General features: G+C 40.6%; 1 protein-coding gene across 1 annotated transcript in view; it reads left to right on the top strand.

Annotated features, from left to right (window-relative positions):
- The window catches only part of SLC5A12 (solute carrier family 5 member 12), a 31,474-nt gene extending 11,905 nt beyond the window's left edge, over positions 1-19,569 (top strand). Inside the window, exons 4-15 of the mRNA XM_069965767.1 lie at positions 782-849; positions 3,759-3,913; positions 4,489-4,629; positions 9,293-9,422; positions 9,965-10,053; positions 11,732-11,844; positions 12,623-12,690; positions 13,970-14,056; positions 14,600-14,799; positions 15,515-15,618; positions 17,713-17,846; positions 18,893-19,569. Of these exons, the coding sequence (XP_069821868.1) occupies positions 782-849; positions 3,759-3,913; positions 4,489-4,629; positions 9,293-9,422; positions 9,965-10,053; positions 11,732-11,844; positions 12,623-12,690; positions 13,970-14,056; positions 14,600-14,799; positions 15,515-15,618; positions 17,713-17,846; positions 18,893-19,054 (1,451 nt within the window). The 3' untranslated portion in view covers positions 19,055-19,569. The remainder of the gene's footprint in view (positions 1-781; positions 850-3,758; positions 3,914-4,488; positions 4,630-9,292; positions 9,423-9,964; positions 10,054-11,731; positions 11,845-12,622; positions 12,691-13,969; positions 14,057-14,599; positions 14,800-15,514; positions 15,619-17,712; positions 17,847-18,892) is intronic.
- The last annotated feature ends 236 nt before the right edge of the window (positions 19,570-19,805 follow it).

The raw sequence follows: 19,805 nt of genomic DNA, 5'->3' as shown, positions 1-19,805 counted from the left end.
AACTAAACAGAGGCAGAAGCAGGCTGAGACAAGCTCAATATCCGGCAGTGAGAGGCAGGCTGGCAGACACTATATAGGAGACCAGAGGTCCAGTGCAGGATCTGATTGGACCAGACCCCTAATCTCCTCAGAACACCTGGGGCAAGAGCAACCTGACCAGACAAGCTAACCAGCATCAGAGTTAACTCCGAAATGGCCAGGAGTATCTCAGGCGGGTGTGGCTGAACAAACACAGAAGGAAATAGGCCAGTGTTCAGACAAGGCCCAGGACACCGCACAAACATACAAAAACACTGAATACCAGCGCCATTTCAAACGCGCAGCACGAGCCAAGGGGCGCACAGAGTTCCGCACAGGCACATTCATGACAATATACTTGGTGAATATAATGTCAACTAAACCTAAAGGGATATTTCTATCTTAGCTAACTTAGCAAAAGGGGTTGTCTGGTGTAAATTGTTAATCTATGATTGCTGCCGGGTCTGGCAGCAGCTAGTTTGCAGGTCGCCTGCTTTCCGCTGATGTTCTCTTTTTCACAACTTCTGCTGACGTGCGGTTTTAACAGGAAATAACCACTCAGCAGGGACAGTATAGTGCTGTCTATGCTGAAGAGACAGTGGAATTGTGCTGGAATTAGACCAAAAACATCATGCAAAGCATGTCATCTTGTAGAAAACTCATCAGGAATAGAGGATTTAGAGAAGACCCATTTGAGCATCCCCTACTCTATCATTTTATTATAATAATGCATTTTCTCATCATTTCTCTTTTTTTTCTACAGTAACAGGATTCAATCTCTGGGGATCTGTGTTTGCCACTGGCATTGTTTGCACTTTTTACTGCACATTGGTGAGTTACAAATTTTTAAAACATTGTAAAACTGAATTAGATTACTTGCCATTTTCCAAGTCAGATTAGATATGACTAATACACGCTTACCAAGACTAACACACGGCTTGATAATTGTTTAGCAAGGGCTGCACAGACATAGTTGGTAATGTCTGTGCAGCTCTTGCCCTTAAACTGTGTACATTAGCTGTCCATGGTATCTGTGTTCTTCTGTTCTCTGCTATCTTCCTGAAGCTGCTGCCAGTAGTCGCCGAGCATCACTACAGTAGCCCTGTGGCAGTCAGATGATAATGCATTATGGTTTGATAACATCTCTGTATCAATGAAGACCTGACCGGAAGGTCAAGGTTTATCCGGAAGGTACACTTACAGGTTGTGGAATACATTATACATTTCCACAGCCTTAAGAGTGTTGAAAGGCTTCTCGTCGGACTTTCAATAAGCTTTTTTTTTTTTTAACTGAGCACCTGAGCAGCACATAGTACCGGGTATTGAGTACTTTTGAGTAGCCAGATACTCGAGTGAATACTATACTCTAAGAAACATGGTCACTTATCTCTAATTGCCAACTGTACATTGAAGCTGTCCCCCACAAGCAGCAGCTGGGACTCGTGATAACTCTAATCCAAGCTATTTCACCCCCAGATGCTGTGGTCAGTACTGGTCCATACTTAGGGTTGTTAGACGCCAAATGACACAGTCCCCTGTGTCTTTTGATCGCCTTCTCAAACAACACAATTGTAAGATATTGGATGGTTAGGATTGCAGCTAGGCACTCAACTTAACCGCTGCTATCTTTGTACTCCTAGTACTTCTCTCATAGGTTGTGCTAATGGCATCACGAAAAGGGGCAATGTTCCAACAGCATCTTAGGAGTAGTTCAGTAGGGCCACATATGTTAAAGGCTGGATGCATGCTGGTAGGCCCATAATCCCAAATATAGGCAGATAGACTTGAGGAAGAGAAAGTCCAGCAGCATCAATAGTGAAAAATAGGTCCAGTTTAGTCACATGACCTTATATAGCACATTAATGGTGAACTGTAATCCTTGATAAAGACCTTATGGTCGAAACGTTGCTGTATCAGGTCATGTAAAAAACAGATAGATAGATAGATAGATAGATAGATAGATACAGTGGGAAAAAAAGTATTTAGTCAGTCACCAATAGTGCAAGTTCTCCCACTTAAAAAGATGAGAGGCGTCTGTAATTTACATCATAGGTAGACCTCAACTATGAGAGACAAAAGGAGAAAACAAATCCCGAAAATCACATTGCCTGATTTTGTAAGAATTTATTTGCAAATTATGGTGGAAAATAAGTATTTGGTCACCTACAAACAATCTAGATTTCTGGCTCTCACAGACCTGTAACTTCTTCTTTAAAAGTCTCCTCTTTCCTCCACTCATTACCTGTAGTAATGGCACCTGTTTAAACTTGTTATCAGTACAAAAAAACACCTGTGCACTCCCTCAAACAGTCAGACTCCAAACTTCCCTATGGTGAAGACCAAAGAGCTGTCAAAGGACACCAAAAACAAAATTGTAGCCCTGCACCAGGCTGGGAAGACTGAATCTGCAATAGGCAACCAGCTTGGAGTGAATTAATCAACTGTGGGAGCAAAAATTAGAAAATGGAAGACATACAAGACCACTAATAATCTCCCTGGATCTGGGGCTCCACCCAAAATCTCACCCCGTGGGGTCAAAATGATCACAAGAACGGTGAGCAAAAATCCCAGAACCACACGGGGGGACCTAGTGAATGAACTGCAGAGAGCTGGGACCAATGTAACAAAGCCTACCATCAGTAACACACTACGCCGCCAGGGACTTAGATCCTGCAGTGCCAGACGTGTCCCACTGCTTAAGCCAGTACATGTCTGGGCCCGTCTGAAGTTTGCTAGAGAGCATTTGGATGATCTAGAAGAGTATTGGGAGAATGTCCTATGGTCTGAAAGTGGAACTGTTTGGTAGAAACACAACTTGTCGTGTTTGGAGGAAAAAGAATACTGAGTTGCATCCATCAAACACCATACCTACTGTAAAGCATGGGGGTGGAAACATCATGCTTTGGGGCTGTTTCTCTGTAAAGGGGCCAGGACGACTGATCCGGGTACATGAAAGAATGAATGAGGCCATGTATCGTGAGATTTTGAGTGCAAACCTCCTTCCATCAGCAAGGGCATTGAAAATGAAACGTGGCTGGGTCTTTTAACATGACAATGATCCAAAGCACACCGCCAGGGCAACGAAGGAGTGGCTTTGTAAGAAGCATTTCAAGGTCCTGGAGTGGCCTAGCCAGTCTCCAGATCTCAACCCTATAGAAAACCTTTGGAGGGAGTTGAAAGTCCGTGTTACCAAGCGACAGCCCCAAAACATCACTGCTCTAGAGGAGATCTGCATGGAGGAATGGGCAACATACCAACACAGTGTGTGCCAACCTTGTGAAAACTTACAAAAAACTTTGACCTCTGTCATTGCCAACAAAGGATATATAACAAAGTATTGAGATGAAATTTTGTTACTGACCAAATACTTATTTTCCACCATAATTTGCAAATAAATTCTTACAAAATCAGACAATGTGATTTTACGGATTTGTTTTCTCATTTTGTCTCTCATAGTTGAGGTCTAAATATGGTGTCAATTACAGACCTCTCTCGTCTTTTTAAGTGGTGGAACTTGCACTATTGGTGACTGACTAAATACTTTTTTCCCCACTGTAGATAGATAGATAGATAGATAGATAGATAGATAGATAGATAGATAGATGATCAAAATCTATATACATTTGGTATTGGTTGCACTATATTATCTGGTAATCTAAGGGTAGCTACTGAAAATTTATATCAACTTCTGTATTATCAGTTCCTGACTTTTTACTTGATCAATTTTTTGCCACCTCTAGGGAGGACTGAAGGCCGTTGTGTGGACAGATGCCTTTCAGATGGTGGTTATGGTTGTTGGATTTTTGTCTGTTCTTATTGAAGGAACAATTCAAAATGGAGGGCCAAGCAAAGTCTGGCAGACGGCAATAAATGGATCACGTCTGGATATTGCTGAGTAATTATCCTTTAGGCATCACCTGTACATATACACTGGGGTGTGACTAGAATCTCTATACTCCTCAAGCACCCTGGGATGCAAAGTCTGGAGACGTTATAATAAAAATGCCTCACCCAGATTGCAGATGAAGTCTGACCTTTGGGGGGCTCTCTTCACAACTTACAGGCCTGAAAGAATTATGGTATAATGTATTGGTGCCAGAGAGGAGTGAACCTCTTGCTATCCATTTGCTGAGAATTGAGTCTGGTTCAATAACCAAATCGGATTCAGTGCTGCATTCACAGAGTAGCCAGCCCAGCAAATGTACTAGTGTGGCAATGCATTAAAGCAACCTCCTAGCTCCTGCACAAAAACCTTATGGGGGACATTTACAAAGGGTCCAGCAGGGGCTTACGCCAGGGAGAAGGAGTAGATTTGCCCCTTCTACACGCATGCCGCATTCCCCATTCACCTGATGGGGGGGCAGGCGGGGCTTGAGTAGTACGCTGGTCTTCATAAATCCCCCTCTATGTGTCCAATACACACTTTATTATACTAATATGTCTATAATATATCTGTTTCTCTCTTTATAGCTTTGATGTGGATCCTCTAAGAAGACACACATTTTGGACAATTGCAGTTGGGGGAACATTTACATGGTTGGGAATCTATGGAGTCAACCAGTCAACAGTACAGAGGTGTATTTCCTGCAAGACAGAGAAACATGCAAAACTGTATGTTTTATTGACTTAACTTATTGCTTATATGTATAGGTATCAATTATTATTGATAGGAACTCTATTTGTCCATTTATAAACTAGGTATTGTACTCACTTAAGTGAGTTAGGCTCATTCTCTTGAAAGTTTTTTTTTTATTTGTATTATTTATCTTCTGCTGTGTCCAGTATATGCAGTATCATTTGTAGACACTGCCACCTAGTGGTCAAGAGATGAATTGACAGAAGCAATTATTAGCTTCTGCAGCAGAACAGAATTATAACCCCCATACACAGCTATTTCAAAACTATAACTTCTAGCATAGTCTTTGGTTGTTAGAGAATGCTGGGAGTTGTAGTTTTACAACAGCTGGAGATCCACAAACTGGAAGATGCTGCATTAAATGAATGGTGACAAAAGCAGAACAAAGCGAATAATGGCTTCCCATGACTTTTTCCCTGAGCTTTGTTTCCTTGATATCACTGTCTTTGATATTGTTATGTTTATCATCTCTTTGCTCTTAGATAGCGAAGGCATGAACTTAGGTACAGAGTCTCTATAACATATATTCATGGACTTTCCTCTCCTAGCCTTTCTTCTCTATATGATAATAATCAAGCTACATCTTCCTGGAAAGACTTCTGTTTTGCATACATATCGTTATTTAGACACTTTATGACCCAGCTATTTAACCCTATGGACCATAAATAGTTTAGGGCTATGTTCACACATAGTATTTACATCAGTCTTTTTTTTAACTAAAACCAGAAGTGGGTTGAAAACACAGAATTTTGCCTTGTCGGTTTCACTGCTGATTTTGTTTGAAAAAAAAAAAAAAATTAATTAAAAATACTGACCAAAAGACTGGCGGAAATACTATGGGGGAGATTTATCAAACATGATGTAAAGTGGCTCAGTTGCCCCAACAACCAATCAGATTCCACCTTTAATTCCTCACACACTCCTTGGAAAATGAAGGTGGAATCTGATTGGTTGCTAGGGGCAACTGAGCCAGTTTCACTTTATACCATGTTTGATAAATCTCACCCCTATGTGTGAACATAGCCTTACAGTTCCCAGTTATCTACTGATCATTCATGTTAATGTATCTTGTGGTTGTGCACCTTCCTGATAATGATTAGCCATGCTCATCTGCAATCACAACTCTTGCAGTCCTAAATCTTTAGCAGTTTCTCCTCTCAGTTTTTAGTTTATTTAGAAATTTGCTGTACATAAACTTCTACTAATTTAGTCATTTAGCATGCAAAGTAACGCCTTGTCTGCTATCTACAGGATGGAAACATTTTATAGGGTACATGCAGGGCCGGCATTAGCACAGGGCTTACCTGCGCAAGTGTCGGGGCCCCAGAACCTCCAGGCGCCCAAAGAGGGGGGCCCAGCGTTCTGATGTTCAGCCTGCTCACTGTAGAGCCGGATGAGCTCTTAACATCAGATAACACAGGAGCGTGACCTGTGACTGTCCTGCAGAAAGAGGGATAAAGGGCCTGATCACATGACCTGCAGGATCTGCTGCAGATTGATGCATTTAGTTGCATCGATATCTGCAAATCTGCAGCAGATCCTGTATGTGTGACTGCATCCTTAGGTCGCATTCACACATCAGTAACGCTGTCTGTAATTGTGGACGCAAAACTGCGGACATGATTACAAATGTGTTTCAGTTCCTGTCCGCATTTGCAGGGGCCCACTGTCATATAGGTGACACAGACGCACAATGGCTTCATTGTTTTGTTGCAGCATGGATCATGTCCCCAAATGGATCAGAAACACCTACAGATGTGTGTATGGGGCCATAGAACTCAATGAGTCTGCATGTGTGACAGCGGCCATAATGTCACATGATTCATATGAATATAACAATTTTTAGGATCCAGCTTGCACCACATGATAGAATAATATGCAAGTTTGGGTCTATTATACAGTAAGAAACCAGACACTTTGTAGGGCAACATTGAAGGTTTATTAATGCAAATCTAATTCCTAGGTCAAAAAGAGGGACATGTGAGGGGCAAAGAGGGACGTGGGTCTAAAGTAGGGACTGTCCCCCCAAAAGAGGGACATTTGGGAGGTATGAGTAAGTGTGTCAGTCAGTAATGTGTTTGTTTATGTTAGTGGTGTCTCAAATGATTATGTGCAGTTTATGAATGGATGAGGGGCCCGCTGAGGCTCTGTCGCCAAAGGGCCCACAAAAGCCTTTATACTTTAAAATAAAGACAAACACAGGAAAAGTGTATACATTATTTATACCTAAAAATAGTCACTTGCACCTTACAATCAGTTCATTAAGAGTCCAGATCATTAATAAGCTACACCCACTAGTAAGAGGTCCAGATTGTTCTCAGTACCAGCATTGGAGCTGCACATAAATGTATGTTATAGGGATTCTTTGCTTTAGAAAACACATTAAGGCTATGTTCACACTGCGTACGAATCCGTACGCAGGTCTTACGCTGCCGTACATGTGCGGCTGAAACTACGGGCGTGTGAAAAATCGACATGCGCCGGATGCGTACGCACCGCGAACATACGCCCGTAGTATAGCTATGCTTCCCTAGCTTGTTTTGAAGCGATCTGAGGCAGGTCATTCCCTTGGAAATCTTCGCCCAGCCCCGTAAACCACACAGAACCTTTTGGATCGAAAATCAAGTTCAATTTGGCTGAAATAAATACTTTGTACGGGACCGCATGGAAATCCACGGCCGTGAGTTTCAACATTTCCGTCCTCAAACAATGGTCTTGTTCATTTTTCACGGCGCCGCATACGATCCGGCTGTAAGCTCATACATAGTGTGCATTGTGCGGGCGTATATCGTATACTTTCAAGTGAACGCATCAACCTCAAAACTATGTGCGTATATTCGTGGTTCGCACTATGGACGGATTCATACGCAGTGTGAACATAGCCTAAATATGGCACACTGCATGTGCACTAGTACCTGCAAAATTGTGTGGCCATTGGCCACCGCATGTGGGTATGGTTTCCCCCGCCTGTGATCTTTACAATAGTGCCCCTGTCTGGGCTCTCACCCTTCATGCTGGGAGGAAGTTATTCTTTCAAGATGGGACCAAGCTGGAAGTGGAGTACTGGGGAAACAACTCAATTAAAGGGGTACTCTGGTGATTTTCTTTTCTTTTCAAATCAACTGGTGTCAGAAAGTTATACAGATTTGTAATTTACTACTATTTAAAAATCTCCAGTCTTCTAGTACGTATCAGCTGCTGTTTGAAGTGGTGTATTCTTCTCTGTCTAACACAGTGTTCTCTGTTGTCACCTCTGTCCATGTCAGGAACTGTCCAGAGGTTTTCTATAAGGATTTGCTACTGCTCTGGACAGTTCCTGTCATGGACAGAGCAGTTAGCAGAGAGCACTGTGTCAGACTGGATAGAATACACCACTTCCTGGAGGACATACAGAAGATGATAAGTACTGGAATACTTGAGAAGTAAATACAAATCTATACATCTTTCTGACGTCAGTTGATTAGAAATATTTATTTTTCTTTGCAGTAGTAGAGTTTTTTAAAAACATTTAAAAACTTTTTTTTATTTTACTTTTTAAAAACATATATTTCAATAACTTATATTTCACAGTAAAACATACAATTATTAGTTTGCATATACTGATCTATGCTATGCCATAGCATAGCATAGATCAATGTTATTGGTGATCTATGCATAGAATATGCAAAGAAGGGGTCTTTGGAGCCTCAGTTGCGAGTCTAAAAACACGGGAATAGCCAGATATCCCTCTCTCCAGAGAAGGAAGTCCGTTGCCAAGGGGTGCCTCCTAGTGGGGAGAGCACCAAACCACCCTGATACGTAGTCCCTCAGGTCCTCACTCTGTTGCGAGCTTTGGGACCTAAATAGACTCTATCCATAGATGGCCTATCCGACAGGACAGACAGGTATTCTGGTAAGTAGTTCACCCCGCCCATCGGTACAAGCTATCGGGACCCAATCACTCAGTGACAGGTGCTTGTCCTGTCATTGAGTACCTTAAACGCCGCAATCGCTATAGATCACAGCATTTAAGCGACTAATGGCAGGCAGCTGCGGGATCGCAGCTGCCTGTCATTACCCTTGGCTCCCAGGACACTCACTGCAGCGGTCCCGTACACATCAAACCCCTCTGACATGCAGGAATGTATATATACATTCCTACTGCAAGGGGTATGTGCAGTAGGAATATATATGTACGTATTACTGATGTGACAACTTAATAATAAATTACTGCCAGCAAAATAAGAAACTAAACGGTGCTCACCTTGGCCGGTGGAGCACTGGAGATCTGGTCTGCCTCTGTCCCCCCACACTGTAGTGTTTCAGTCCTCAAGAAGCAGAGGTGATTACAGTATAGTTTATTATATATACAGTAGCCTTAGCAGCCAACATTTAATTTTTTTAGGTAAATTAGAGAACCTGTTTAAAACTGGGATAGTAACCACTGATCTACCAAACTGGGACGCATAATATCAATATAAGGGAGAAGAAGGTAGACTGAAATAGATATTTTAAGAAATGCTTAGTGGGTAGAATAGTTACTACTGAAATTCCCAGATTTACAATGGAAATCAAATATATCTTTAGTTCAGTAACATCACCTTCCAAAGGTAAACATTTCCAAAATGTCTAATTTCATTTAAATGTTCTTTTTTTCAGAGCCCTTTATCTTAACTTGATTGGTCTCTGGGTAATCTTGGCATGTGCTGTGTTCTCTGGTTTAGTCATGTACGCACACTATGAAGGTTGTGATCCTTGGACTGCTGGATTTATACAAGCACCTGACCAGGTATCTGGATGGCGCTGGTAGGAAACAGGCGGATACTTCTTTCCTATTACATTTATCAGACAATTTATAAAAGAGATATTTATTAACCTGGGATATCAATTCTGAGATATTTTATAATTTGGGATATATTATAATTCTCTTAATGGGAAAAAAAACTTCAGGACTCATGACCTTTGAGAATGCGGCATGGAAAGATGTTTCATGAGGTATGGCGAGAATACATCCAGAAGTTTAGATGCCTAATGGGTTTTCTGTGGTCATTATACCTGTACTATTGCTTATGTTAACCCATGTGGTACCCTGAATCTCTATGGCAGCTTGCTCTGCACTTCATATGCTCGCCGCAGAGATGCGTCCGTTTTTGAGCTCCTTCCACCGTATGCTGCGACTGCAAATTCTCCAATCCAGTTCCGAAGTTTTTCAGCACCCGCACTATAAGACTTTTGAGATTTTCCAGGGTTAAAAAGTATTCTTAGTCCTAGGAAAATACAGGGTCTGACAATTTATGCTAGCACTAAAATCATTTATACTTGTTCTTCTAGATGATGCCTTATTTCGTTATGCATATATTCGCAAAAATGCCAGGACTTCCAGGTCTCTTCGTAGCTTGTGCCTTCAGTGGGACATTAAGGTAAAAAGCCATTGCATGCCAATAATAGTAATGCTAAAATATAGCACATGGCTAGTCAATGAGAACAGGAGTTCTCTGAGTTAAAACTAAGTCATAAGCATACACATGAATCATAGGGCCCCAAAGCTCCCTTTAGAACCTATTTTCATCTCCTAGCTCCACTGTAGAACCAGTCTCTCTTAGGTAACAAATGTAATGCATTTACATTTGTTAATATATTTATATAGGTGCTCAGGTTTTTTTCACCCTGCATTCAGTGTGCACTGAATTCAATGGGGACTCTATTGGAGCTGTGTAAATCTGCAGGCAGTGAAAGCTTTCTAGTAGCAGATGGATATAGGTACTATGATGCAGTGTCATAGCAAGCATTTACTCTGCAAAAACTGCTTATATCAGGTTACAGCTGCCTATACATGTCTATGAAGTGGGAAGGGGGAAAAGTGGTTAAAGAAAGACAGAGGCTGAGAAATTCAAAGTCAGCTGCTTTAAAAGAATGCATATGTTAGTTAGAAGTTCTCTATGATGTCTTTAGTGCTGCTGCTGTTCCTGAGGGTTTGCTATTGAAAAATAGAAAAACAGGGTCCTCTTTTCTGTGTGTGCTATGATTGGGTGATGATCATAGCTGAGAGACAACTGGAAATCATAGATGGAGCCCGCACTGAGGAAGCTATTGTCAAATGGATAGTCAAAGGTCAGACGGGAGATTAGGTAACAAGTCAAGCAGAGGAATTAGGAATGGGGATTGCAGGAGTAGACATGGGGAGCTGGGATCAGGGTATGAACCTTAATTGCCAGCAGGGAATAACTGGCTCTGCTTTCATTTATGAGGATCAAGAGCCAGGTCCGAATCCCCATTGAACCGGCGCTCTGATCCTCAATGTTCCAGACAGGCAGAGGCATGTGTCAATCAAAAAACACTGCTCAGCTGCAGCAATCAAGGCTAGCAGTGAGCAGTGTAACTCCTGCATTGCCAGGAGGCTGAAAGGTGTGTCAGACAAAAGTAAAAACATGCCCAGTTCACACCAGGCTTACTGCACATTCCTGACAGCTATATAATGGACAGAAATAATGCTACTCCTCATGACCACATACAAAAGCTTATGTTAAAAAACTATTCTGAAAGTAAAGGCACAGTTCATGACTGTCTGCTCTCACAAGACTATTGTCAACAGTAAATTGATTTGTGGTGGATTAGTATAAGTATAAAACTTAAAATCCAGATGCATTTGAACCCAAAGTCTACTTTCTTGTTAGTAATATGTGTTCTTATTATTTCTGTTAAATCACTATGCACAACTGTAGTTTAATTGCAACATGTTATTAGATCCTTAGAGTTTGTGCACCCAAGTATAATCTGTGGCTTTCCCAGATCCCCAGAGGGGGTCACTCTGAAGCTTTTATTGATTTTAATTGGTCTGCACAAAAAAGAGTGATGTCACTTTTCTTTATGGTACCTCGTGAGAAATCATTGGCAGTGAGGTTATTAACATTGAGACTATATGTTTCTTTTATGTAGACTTGGGTTGTGTGAACATGTCCCATGGCTGACATAATGAGCACAAAGCTGACAAAACCTGCTATTATAACTTTTATTGTCTAGCCAACTCTAATTCTGATATAGTCTAATATAGTCTATGGTACATGTAAAGTGTATTTGATATTTGATACTATATCACAGCACTGTGGCCGCCAGCATCAATGCTCTTGCTACTGTCACCTTTGAAGACATTGTTAAGAGTATCTTCAAGAATATATCAGACAAGAAGAGTACCTGGATTAGTAAAGGCTTATGTAAGTATTTACTATTACAGAATAATAGAACTATAAATGTGTTACAGATTTTTTTTTTGTGTTATTTAACATTAAAAGGTGGTTATATGGGCTTTTAAAATGAATGGTCTATCCTTCCTGTTAGGCCATTAATCTTAAATTGAGGGTGTCATGACTTGTGACATCCCCACAAATAGCTGTTTAAAGCGGTTGCAACACTCACGGAAGCACCACAGCCTTTTGAATATCCCTGTTAGACAAAACACAGCATTCCTCCCAGCATCCCTCTGCATACAGGTCTGATAGTGGTCCAATAGTAAGTTGCCTTATTATATGTGATCTGCATGCTGTGGACATTTAGGCCCTGGCGTTGAAAGGATTAAATATCTGATTTTACATTGAAAAATAAAAACATTATTAAACGCTTGTTAGGCTGGGTTCACACTACGTATATTTCAGTCAGTATTGTGGTCCTCATATTGCAACCAAAACGAGGAGTGGATTAAAAACACAGAAAGGATCTGTTCACACAGTGTTGAAATTGAGAGGATGGCCGCCATATAACAGTAAATAACGGCCATTATTTCAATACAACAGCCGTTGTTTTAAAATAACAACAAATATTTGCCATTAAATGGCGACCATCCACTCAATTTCAACATTGTGTGAACAGATCATTTCTGTGTTTTTAATCCACTCCTGGTTTTGGTTGCAATATGAGGACCACAATACTGACTGAAATATACGTAGTGTGAACCTAGCTAAAGCTGCAGTATTGTGATTTTTTTTAATGTTTTAGGTGTTGTGTTTGGTATTCTGTGTACTGTCATGGCCGTGGTTGCATCGCTGATGGGTGGAGTTGTACAGGTCAGTAATATTTACTTCCTGGGGCTATAGTAATTCAATATTTTGTGCAACGTCATTTTGAACTTCATAAAAATAGTGTTTTTTCAGAAAAACTCAAAGTCATTTCTCAACATTTTTCTTATAACTAGGTTAGTAGAAAAACTTCCACACACTCTTCAGCTTATAAGTAAAACTTTATAATCTTTATTTCATCCATTAAAATTTTCCAACGCGTTTCAGACTCCAAGGTCCTTAATCATGGCTCTTGATAATCATTGGCTGTAAATCAAGCTATTTGGTATTGGTGTTCAAGGATTTTATCCGGCATTATTCTATGTTACCGTTGTCCTAAGTATGACTTTGAAAAAACATATGATCTGCTGCACCCAGCGTTCCACAGCTTTTTTTATTACTGTGTGAGGAATTATAATATTATTCAAATAATATTAAATAATATTAAATATATTAAATAAAATATAATAAAAGCAAACCAAGACCAATGTATTCCAAAATAATAATAAAAAAAAAAACACTATACATTATGGCACAAAAAATGGGTCCTAAACAGCTAACATCTAACTTTTAAGCAAGTAGTAAAATAAAAAAATAAAAATCTGTATTGTATATTTTGGGTAAAAAAAAATAATTTTATATATATATATATATATATATATATATATATATATATACACATATATTTCAGTTTCACATACATTTTATCTTTGAAAATATAATCTGTCCAGCGAAAAGCAAATATTTACATGACTCTGTAAATAGAAAAGCTTTTAGAAGGCAAGGAAAAATTGAAACGGCAAAAATGAAAGTTGGCAAAATACTACGAAATGTGCCATAACAGGTACTAAAGACTTGTAAATCCATGTATTTTTCCGCTTCTTGTACTCTCTGTTCTTAGCCAGAAGCCATGTAGACAGGAGTAACATGTGACCAGACAAAGGGATTGTATAGTCTGTGATTACAGAGACACATGGTCTAGACATTGAGAACCATATCAAATGTTTATCCATCAGGGTTGGGGACTGAGACCACGGATCACCAAAGTAAATAGGAAAAAAATGTTCAGTTGGGCCTCTATGACACATGAACTAAAAAAAAAAAAAAAACAGAGACACTAAAATGTGTGGACATAATACTACAAATTATAAGTTGACTCTAAACTGCTGACTTAATGCACTCGGGGCAATATAAGTGGCTTCTTAATGTGACAGCTGTTGCCAATAGCAGCACAACCAGACAAAATAATAACTGTCCTTTATTGCTTTGTATTGTCTTCTGTCCACAGGCTGCACTTAGTATCCATGGAATGTGTGGGGGTCCCATGTTAGGATTATTCTCTTTGGGTATTTTGTTCCCATGGACCAACTGGAAGGTAAGTTCCATAAAGAATTAAGATAGTCCTTCATTCAGGGAGGACTGGTCATCATATCCATTTTTCTACCTGATCTGTGCCACTGAGTGTACAAATGTGATTTCCTCAATGTCCCTGCAGCACCAGCATGCATAATATAGGCTTCTTTGAAGTTGATGATCTTAGTCCTAAATAATTACCCGTCCTCAGGATTCCCAAGTATTTGAAAATAAATAGGCTTTCTATATGGGACAACCCATTGTACTGCATCTGGTTGACGTTACTCTTAGCTTCTGAGCTATTTCGGCAAAATCTTCAATCACACAAGCTCTTCCTCCATCTGAGTTAGTAGACAGGACAAACATGTACAGCAACCAGATAAGACTTTGCCTAGTTACAGCTCATGAATAGGACATTCAACTTTTTATGCTGGGTTACACTAGTAATATTGGGATTATACCTTCAGTTCTAGCCTACTTCGAATTTATGCGGGAACAGGAGGGACAAAAGAGGTAAAACGTGGATTCGTACAGTGGTAATCTCTCCAATCTCTTTACCTTCCAGGGTGCTCTAGGAGGTCTGCTGACTGGAATCACCATGTCTTTCTGGGTCGCCATTGGAGGATTTATATATCCTGCTCCTGCATCCAAGTCACTTCCTCTACTTCTCAGGACAGATCAATGTAAATTGCTTAATGAAACAATCAATGGCACATTGTCTACAGTCCTGCCTACAACCCTGGCCACCACTATTGCACCAGAAAGGTATAAGTGCATTTCAAACATAAGATCTCCTGGACCATTTTTTCTTTACAATAATTCTGTACAGTCCACAGAACTAATCTTCTCAAGATGTTGAGTAAGTCTGTAACTACATTGAATTACCTGTTAAAGAGGTAGTTCACACACAAATAAAAAATAAAAATCTTTCAAATCAACTGGTCTCAGCAAATGCAAGAGATTTGTAATTTACTTCTATTTAAAAAAAATCAAGTCTTCAAGTACTTATCAGCTGTTATATGTCCTGCAGGAAATTTTATTCTTTCCAGTCTGTAGAGCAGGAGAGGTTTTCTATAAGGATTTGCTACTGATCTGGACAGTTCCTGACACGGACACAGGTGGCAGCAGAGAGCACTGTGTCAGACTGGAAAGAATACGCCACCTCCTGCAGGGCATACAGCAGCCGATAAGTACTGGAAATCTTAAGATTTTTTAATAGAAGTAAATTACAAATCTGAGAAACTTGCTGGGACCAGTTGATTTAAAAGATTTTGGCAGTATTACAGTATTAAGCATGATCGTTTTGAAGACATCAAGTTTATATGTAAGGCAATCTAGCAAAAAGTATTATAATATATAATATATATATATATAATATAATATTGTAGAAAGTTGGTCAACATTTAATCCACACTGAATACTGAGTAAAGCTACAAATATTCTTAAAAAATCACTCTACCCTTTTCCTTTTTCCATTTAGGTCAGTGCTGGCAGATAACTGGTACAGTTTATCATACCTCTACTATAGTATTGTGGGCTACGTGTCATGCATCATCGTTGGCCTCTTAATCAGCTTTATAACAGGTTGGTAAAATCTTTATAGTTCTACTAATATTTATGTGTATTTTCTTTTATTTGTACAGGTCAGACAAAACTTACATTACAATAAATAAATCCTTCCCACAGTTTTTTTAAATTGTTCTCGCTTTCTAATTCAGTAACTTTCTAAATAGTCTTTATTAAAAAAATTCTTACCATTTTGCAACTGTTAAGTCTGTGTAACTTGTTTACATAGACCACTACTTGCTGTGTTGGCTCTCTCTGCTCTCCCCCTACCTTTTCTCAGTGTGAGGGTGCCTTAACATGTAATGGATCCGCAGCGGATTCCTCGCTGCAAATTCACAGCGAGATCTGCTGCGGATCCTTGCCCTGTACACTCTATGGGCAAACAAACTGGCAGCGGGATAGACATCCAGCTGTGAGTATGTCAGCAGCCCGCCCCGTTAACATCCCCGCCGCTGGATCGTGTACATCACCTTCTCCCTGCTCCGGCTTGCTTTGGGGCTCCCAGCATCTTCAAGTCCCGCTCAGTCAATCAGTGCACTGCGGTGGGGCAGCGCACTGATTGGCCGAGCGGGACGTGCTGGGAACCCACAAAGCAAGCCGGAGCGGGGAGCAGGTGATGTATATGCTCTGGCGGCGGGGAGGTTAACGGGGCGGGCTGCTGACATACTCGCAGCGGGATGAACATGTTCATCCCGCTGCGAGTTTGTCTGCTCATAGAGTGTACAGGGCAGGGATCCGCAGAGGATTTGGCTGTGAATTTGCAGTGAGAAATCCGCTGCGGATCCATTACATGTGAAAGCACCATTATGCAGGGGGGTAAAGGATTGTATAAATCAGAATGTATAGAGGGAGAAAGCTTGCATATGTTTAGGGAAGGTACAGCTTTTACTGTATCTGAGCCACACAGAACATTTTGTAGGGGGATGAGAATGAACACAGGCTGTGTATCTCTGTAGAGGGGAGAGAAGCAAGTCTGCAGGGGGAGGGAGGGGGGAATCACTGACTTAGCACCATGTCTGACAGCACAAGGGAGAATCCTTCAGGTTGTACCAGAAGAAATAAAAGCTAAAGGCCCTATTACACGGGTCCTTTTAGAGGAGCAAACGAGCGCTCTCAGCGCTCGTTTGCTCTTCGTTCCCCGCTCGCTGCAGCCGCGTTGAATAGCGGGTGAGTGCGGGAGGGGCGGCGGGGAGCTGCGGGGGGATACAGCATAGGATACAGCAGCATCTGCTGCCGATGCTCCTATTCAACGGAGCGACGGCAGAAGATCGTTGCTGTATCAGTCGCTTGTTTTTCAACATGTTGAAAAACAAGCGACTGCAACGATCAGTCGACATGAACGATGTCGGCTGATCGTTGCACTCTATTCAACGGGACGATTATTGTCAGTAGCGGCCGATATCGGCCGAATACGGACGATAATCGTTCGGTGGAATAGGGCCTTAAGGAAGACAACAGCCTGCTGAGCACACAGACCTCACATCCGGCCTGTTTTACTGGGGTATATAAATACATGAGAAATATCTGAAAATTCTGAAAAGATTACCCTGTATATTGCATATGAAAGCTCTGAAAGTACTTGAAGGAATAAAGATCGCAGTCAGAAACTTTAAATTCAAATTAACAATTAACATTTGTAAAAAAAAAAAAAAGTGTCTATATAGGTGTTAGGGTCCATATTGAGTTCCTTCCACACCATCTCTCCTGTAAGTAAGTTGAGACATTCAGGCCAGCCGTGCTCGGATGCTGTCACTACTGCTGGCCCTAATGTGCACACCCCAGATGCTACAAAAGCCATGAGGAAGGCTAGGCAGCAACATGATGTCTGTTGATGGCTCCTGGTTTTTCGTGACTGTTTCTGAGCCATTCAGAGCCTGTAACAAAGCCTACTGTCAGATGGAGGGATGAGAGATACTGCGCATGCTGTCCTCTATGTAGACAAAGAAGAGGCCCGCGCTGCTGTAGGGCTGCATATGTAAACAAGCAAAAGCATTAGGGAGTGATATCTCCATCTCTAATACAGAAATATTAAAATGATAGCACATGGTTTTTAATAGCAACGTCAATTTTACAACATTTACTAATATAATATGCCATATATTTATTCTTTAGGTCACGAACATGGAAGGAATATTAAACCTCTATTTATTAGACCAGTCTGCAATCTTGTATGCTTCTGGTCAGACAAGTACATGAAAAAATGTTGGTGTGGTGTTCGACATGATGAAGAAGATGAAGAAGAACTGGTAAGTAATCCTGTGCAAGCATAGTACTATCTACACTGTTTGCATTGAGCAGTAATGGATACAACACGTGGGGTAAACATGGATCTGAATTTTAATAAAGTAGTCATTTTTTTAGGAATAGCAGGGGACAGGGAACAGGAGCACTGTGTGGGGGATTGTGGGGCTCTCACGCTTAGGGCTCCCAGTAATCAGATATTTGTTACCTACTGTATGATAAATACCAATGCATTGGCATTGAAGATTATAGACATGCGTTGTTTAAGGGGTATTTCTTATTTCTTATTCTATGGCAGATTGCTATGATATGCAAAAAGATTAGAATTGGTGTGAGTGTGATCTCTGTGATGTCTGCTGATCTCAAGAATAGGGGAAAAGGTATCTTCTGCCTTTTTTGCATCAGAAGTGCTCCCATCACCCTAAATGTAGCTTTATTTTATTTACTAGAAAAAGGCTCTATTGTATTTCACTGTATGATTGATGTAAGAGAGTACTGTACTACTGAGTATGATCAGAAAAGATGGCTAAGTGTTACACCGCTTCCTATGGTGAGGAACCTTTAAAAGGGTCGTCTGGCAGTAAAAAGTTAGGGAAAAAAAATAGCTCAGGCCACATAAAAATAGAAGAATAAGCTATATTTACCAATCCCTGGTACCGTATTGCTCCTTAGGTCCACCATCACTTTTCTTCTGCCTGCTTCCAAGCTGAGAGCTCAGAAAGGGCGTGCTTGCTCAACCAATCAAAGTCTGAGAAGGGACACTGTGGCCAATGATTGGCCAATAATTGGTGGGCAGGTCCTGCTCCTAGCTCCTGGAAGAAGGCAGAAGAGATGCGCGGTGGAGGACTGGAAGAAAGGGTAAGGGACCAGTGTAGTAAGTAAAGTGTTTTTTGTTTGTTTGTTTTGTTTTTAACACTGTAATACCCTTTTAAGCTGAGATTTCCTTTTAATTGACATATGTATTTATTTACCCTACACTATCACCTAGGATCACTAACATTTTGCACAGTGCTACTTTTCATTTATATAGTGTATTTACTTTCTTTTAAAGGATGATGATACGCTGAAGAAAGATGTTAAGATGACTCCAGTCCAAGAAAAAACAATGGGTAACTCCTATGATAATGACTCCTGCCATAAGCCACCCCCTGGATATAATGCTGATGAGAAATCCTACACGAACACAGATGTAGATAAAGAATGCCAGTTCTAGATAAATGATTGGATTATAGAGAGCCAAGCCTGTTACGTTTGGCAGAACTGGACGACCTTCCAATGTGTATGGTAACCTACTGACTCGTTGAAGTTGGATTGTAACATGCAAGATCCTTTTGTTCCTAGGGGAGATAAGCTGCCACCATAGATTCCCCCTCTATCCATTGAAAATATATGCATGCTTGCCTGATATGATTGAGCATGTCTTTGAAGGGTTGGGAGACATAGCAGTTAGCTGAATGATTGTTTAGCTGACAGGACCAAATGTATACTGTATACTGCCACCATCATTTGAAAACATTATTGTTTATTTCTTTGCTTATGTCCTCTAATTTGTTCATACATCAGTGGTATTGTGCAGAATCGCTGTATAGTATTTATCCTTTTTTATTCATTTTGTGTTTGATAATGTAATATACTGAACAAAACTTCAAGACATGCCCCTCATGGCATGTTCACTGGACCTCGGGCAGAATACCACATGTGATTAATAAAGAATTCTTAAATAAAAAAGTTTTCATATCTTTATTTGAATGTCAACCTATGTAAACTGAGAGCACTGGTGGTGCATATTGATATGCTCTGCCAGTGCTTCCAATTCACAGAGGAGGCAAAATTTCCAGCACTCTACCCATTTGGACCAGCAGGGAACAGAATACAACAGAATGAATGTACTGGAGTATAGTGTACAACAAGACTGTATAGATGAAACTATAATGGTGACCGGCGTCATACAGGAGATCTTGTTC

This window comes from Dendropsophus ebraccatus, chromosome 4 (assembly GCF_027789765.1).
Source record: "Dendropsophus ebraccatus isolate aDenEbr1 chromosome 4, aDenEbr1.pat, whole genome shotgun sequence".
NCBI classification, from domain to species: Eukaryota; Metazoa; Chordata; class Amphibia; order Anura; family Hylidae; genus Dendropsophus; species Dendropsophus ebraccatus.
The sequence above is the reverse complement of the archived record's forward strand: the minus strand, read 5'-3'. Positions and strand labels throughout refer to the sequence as shown.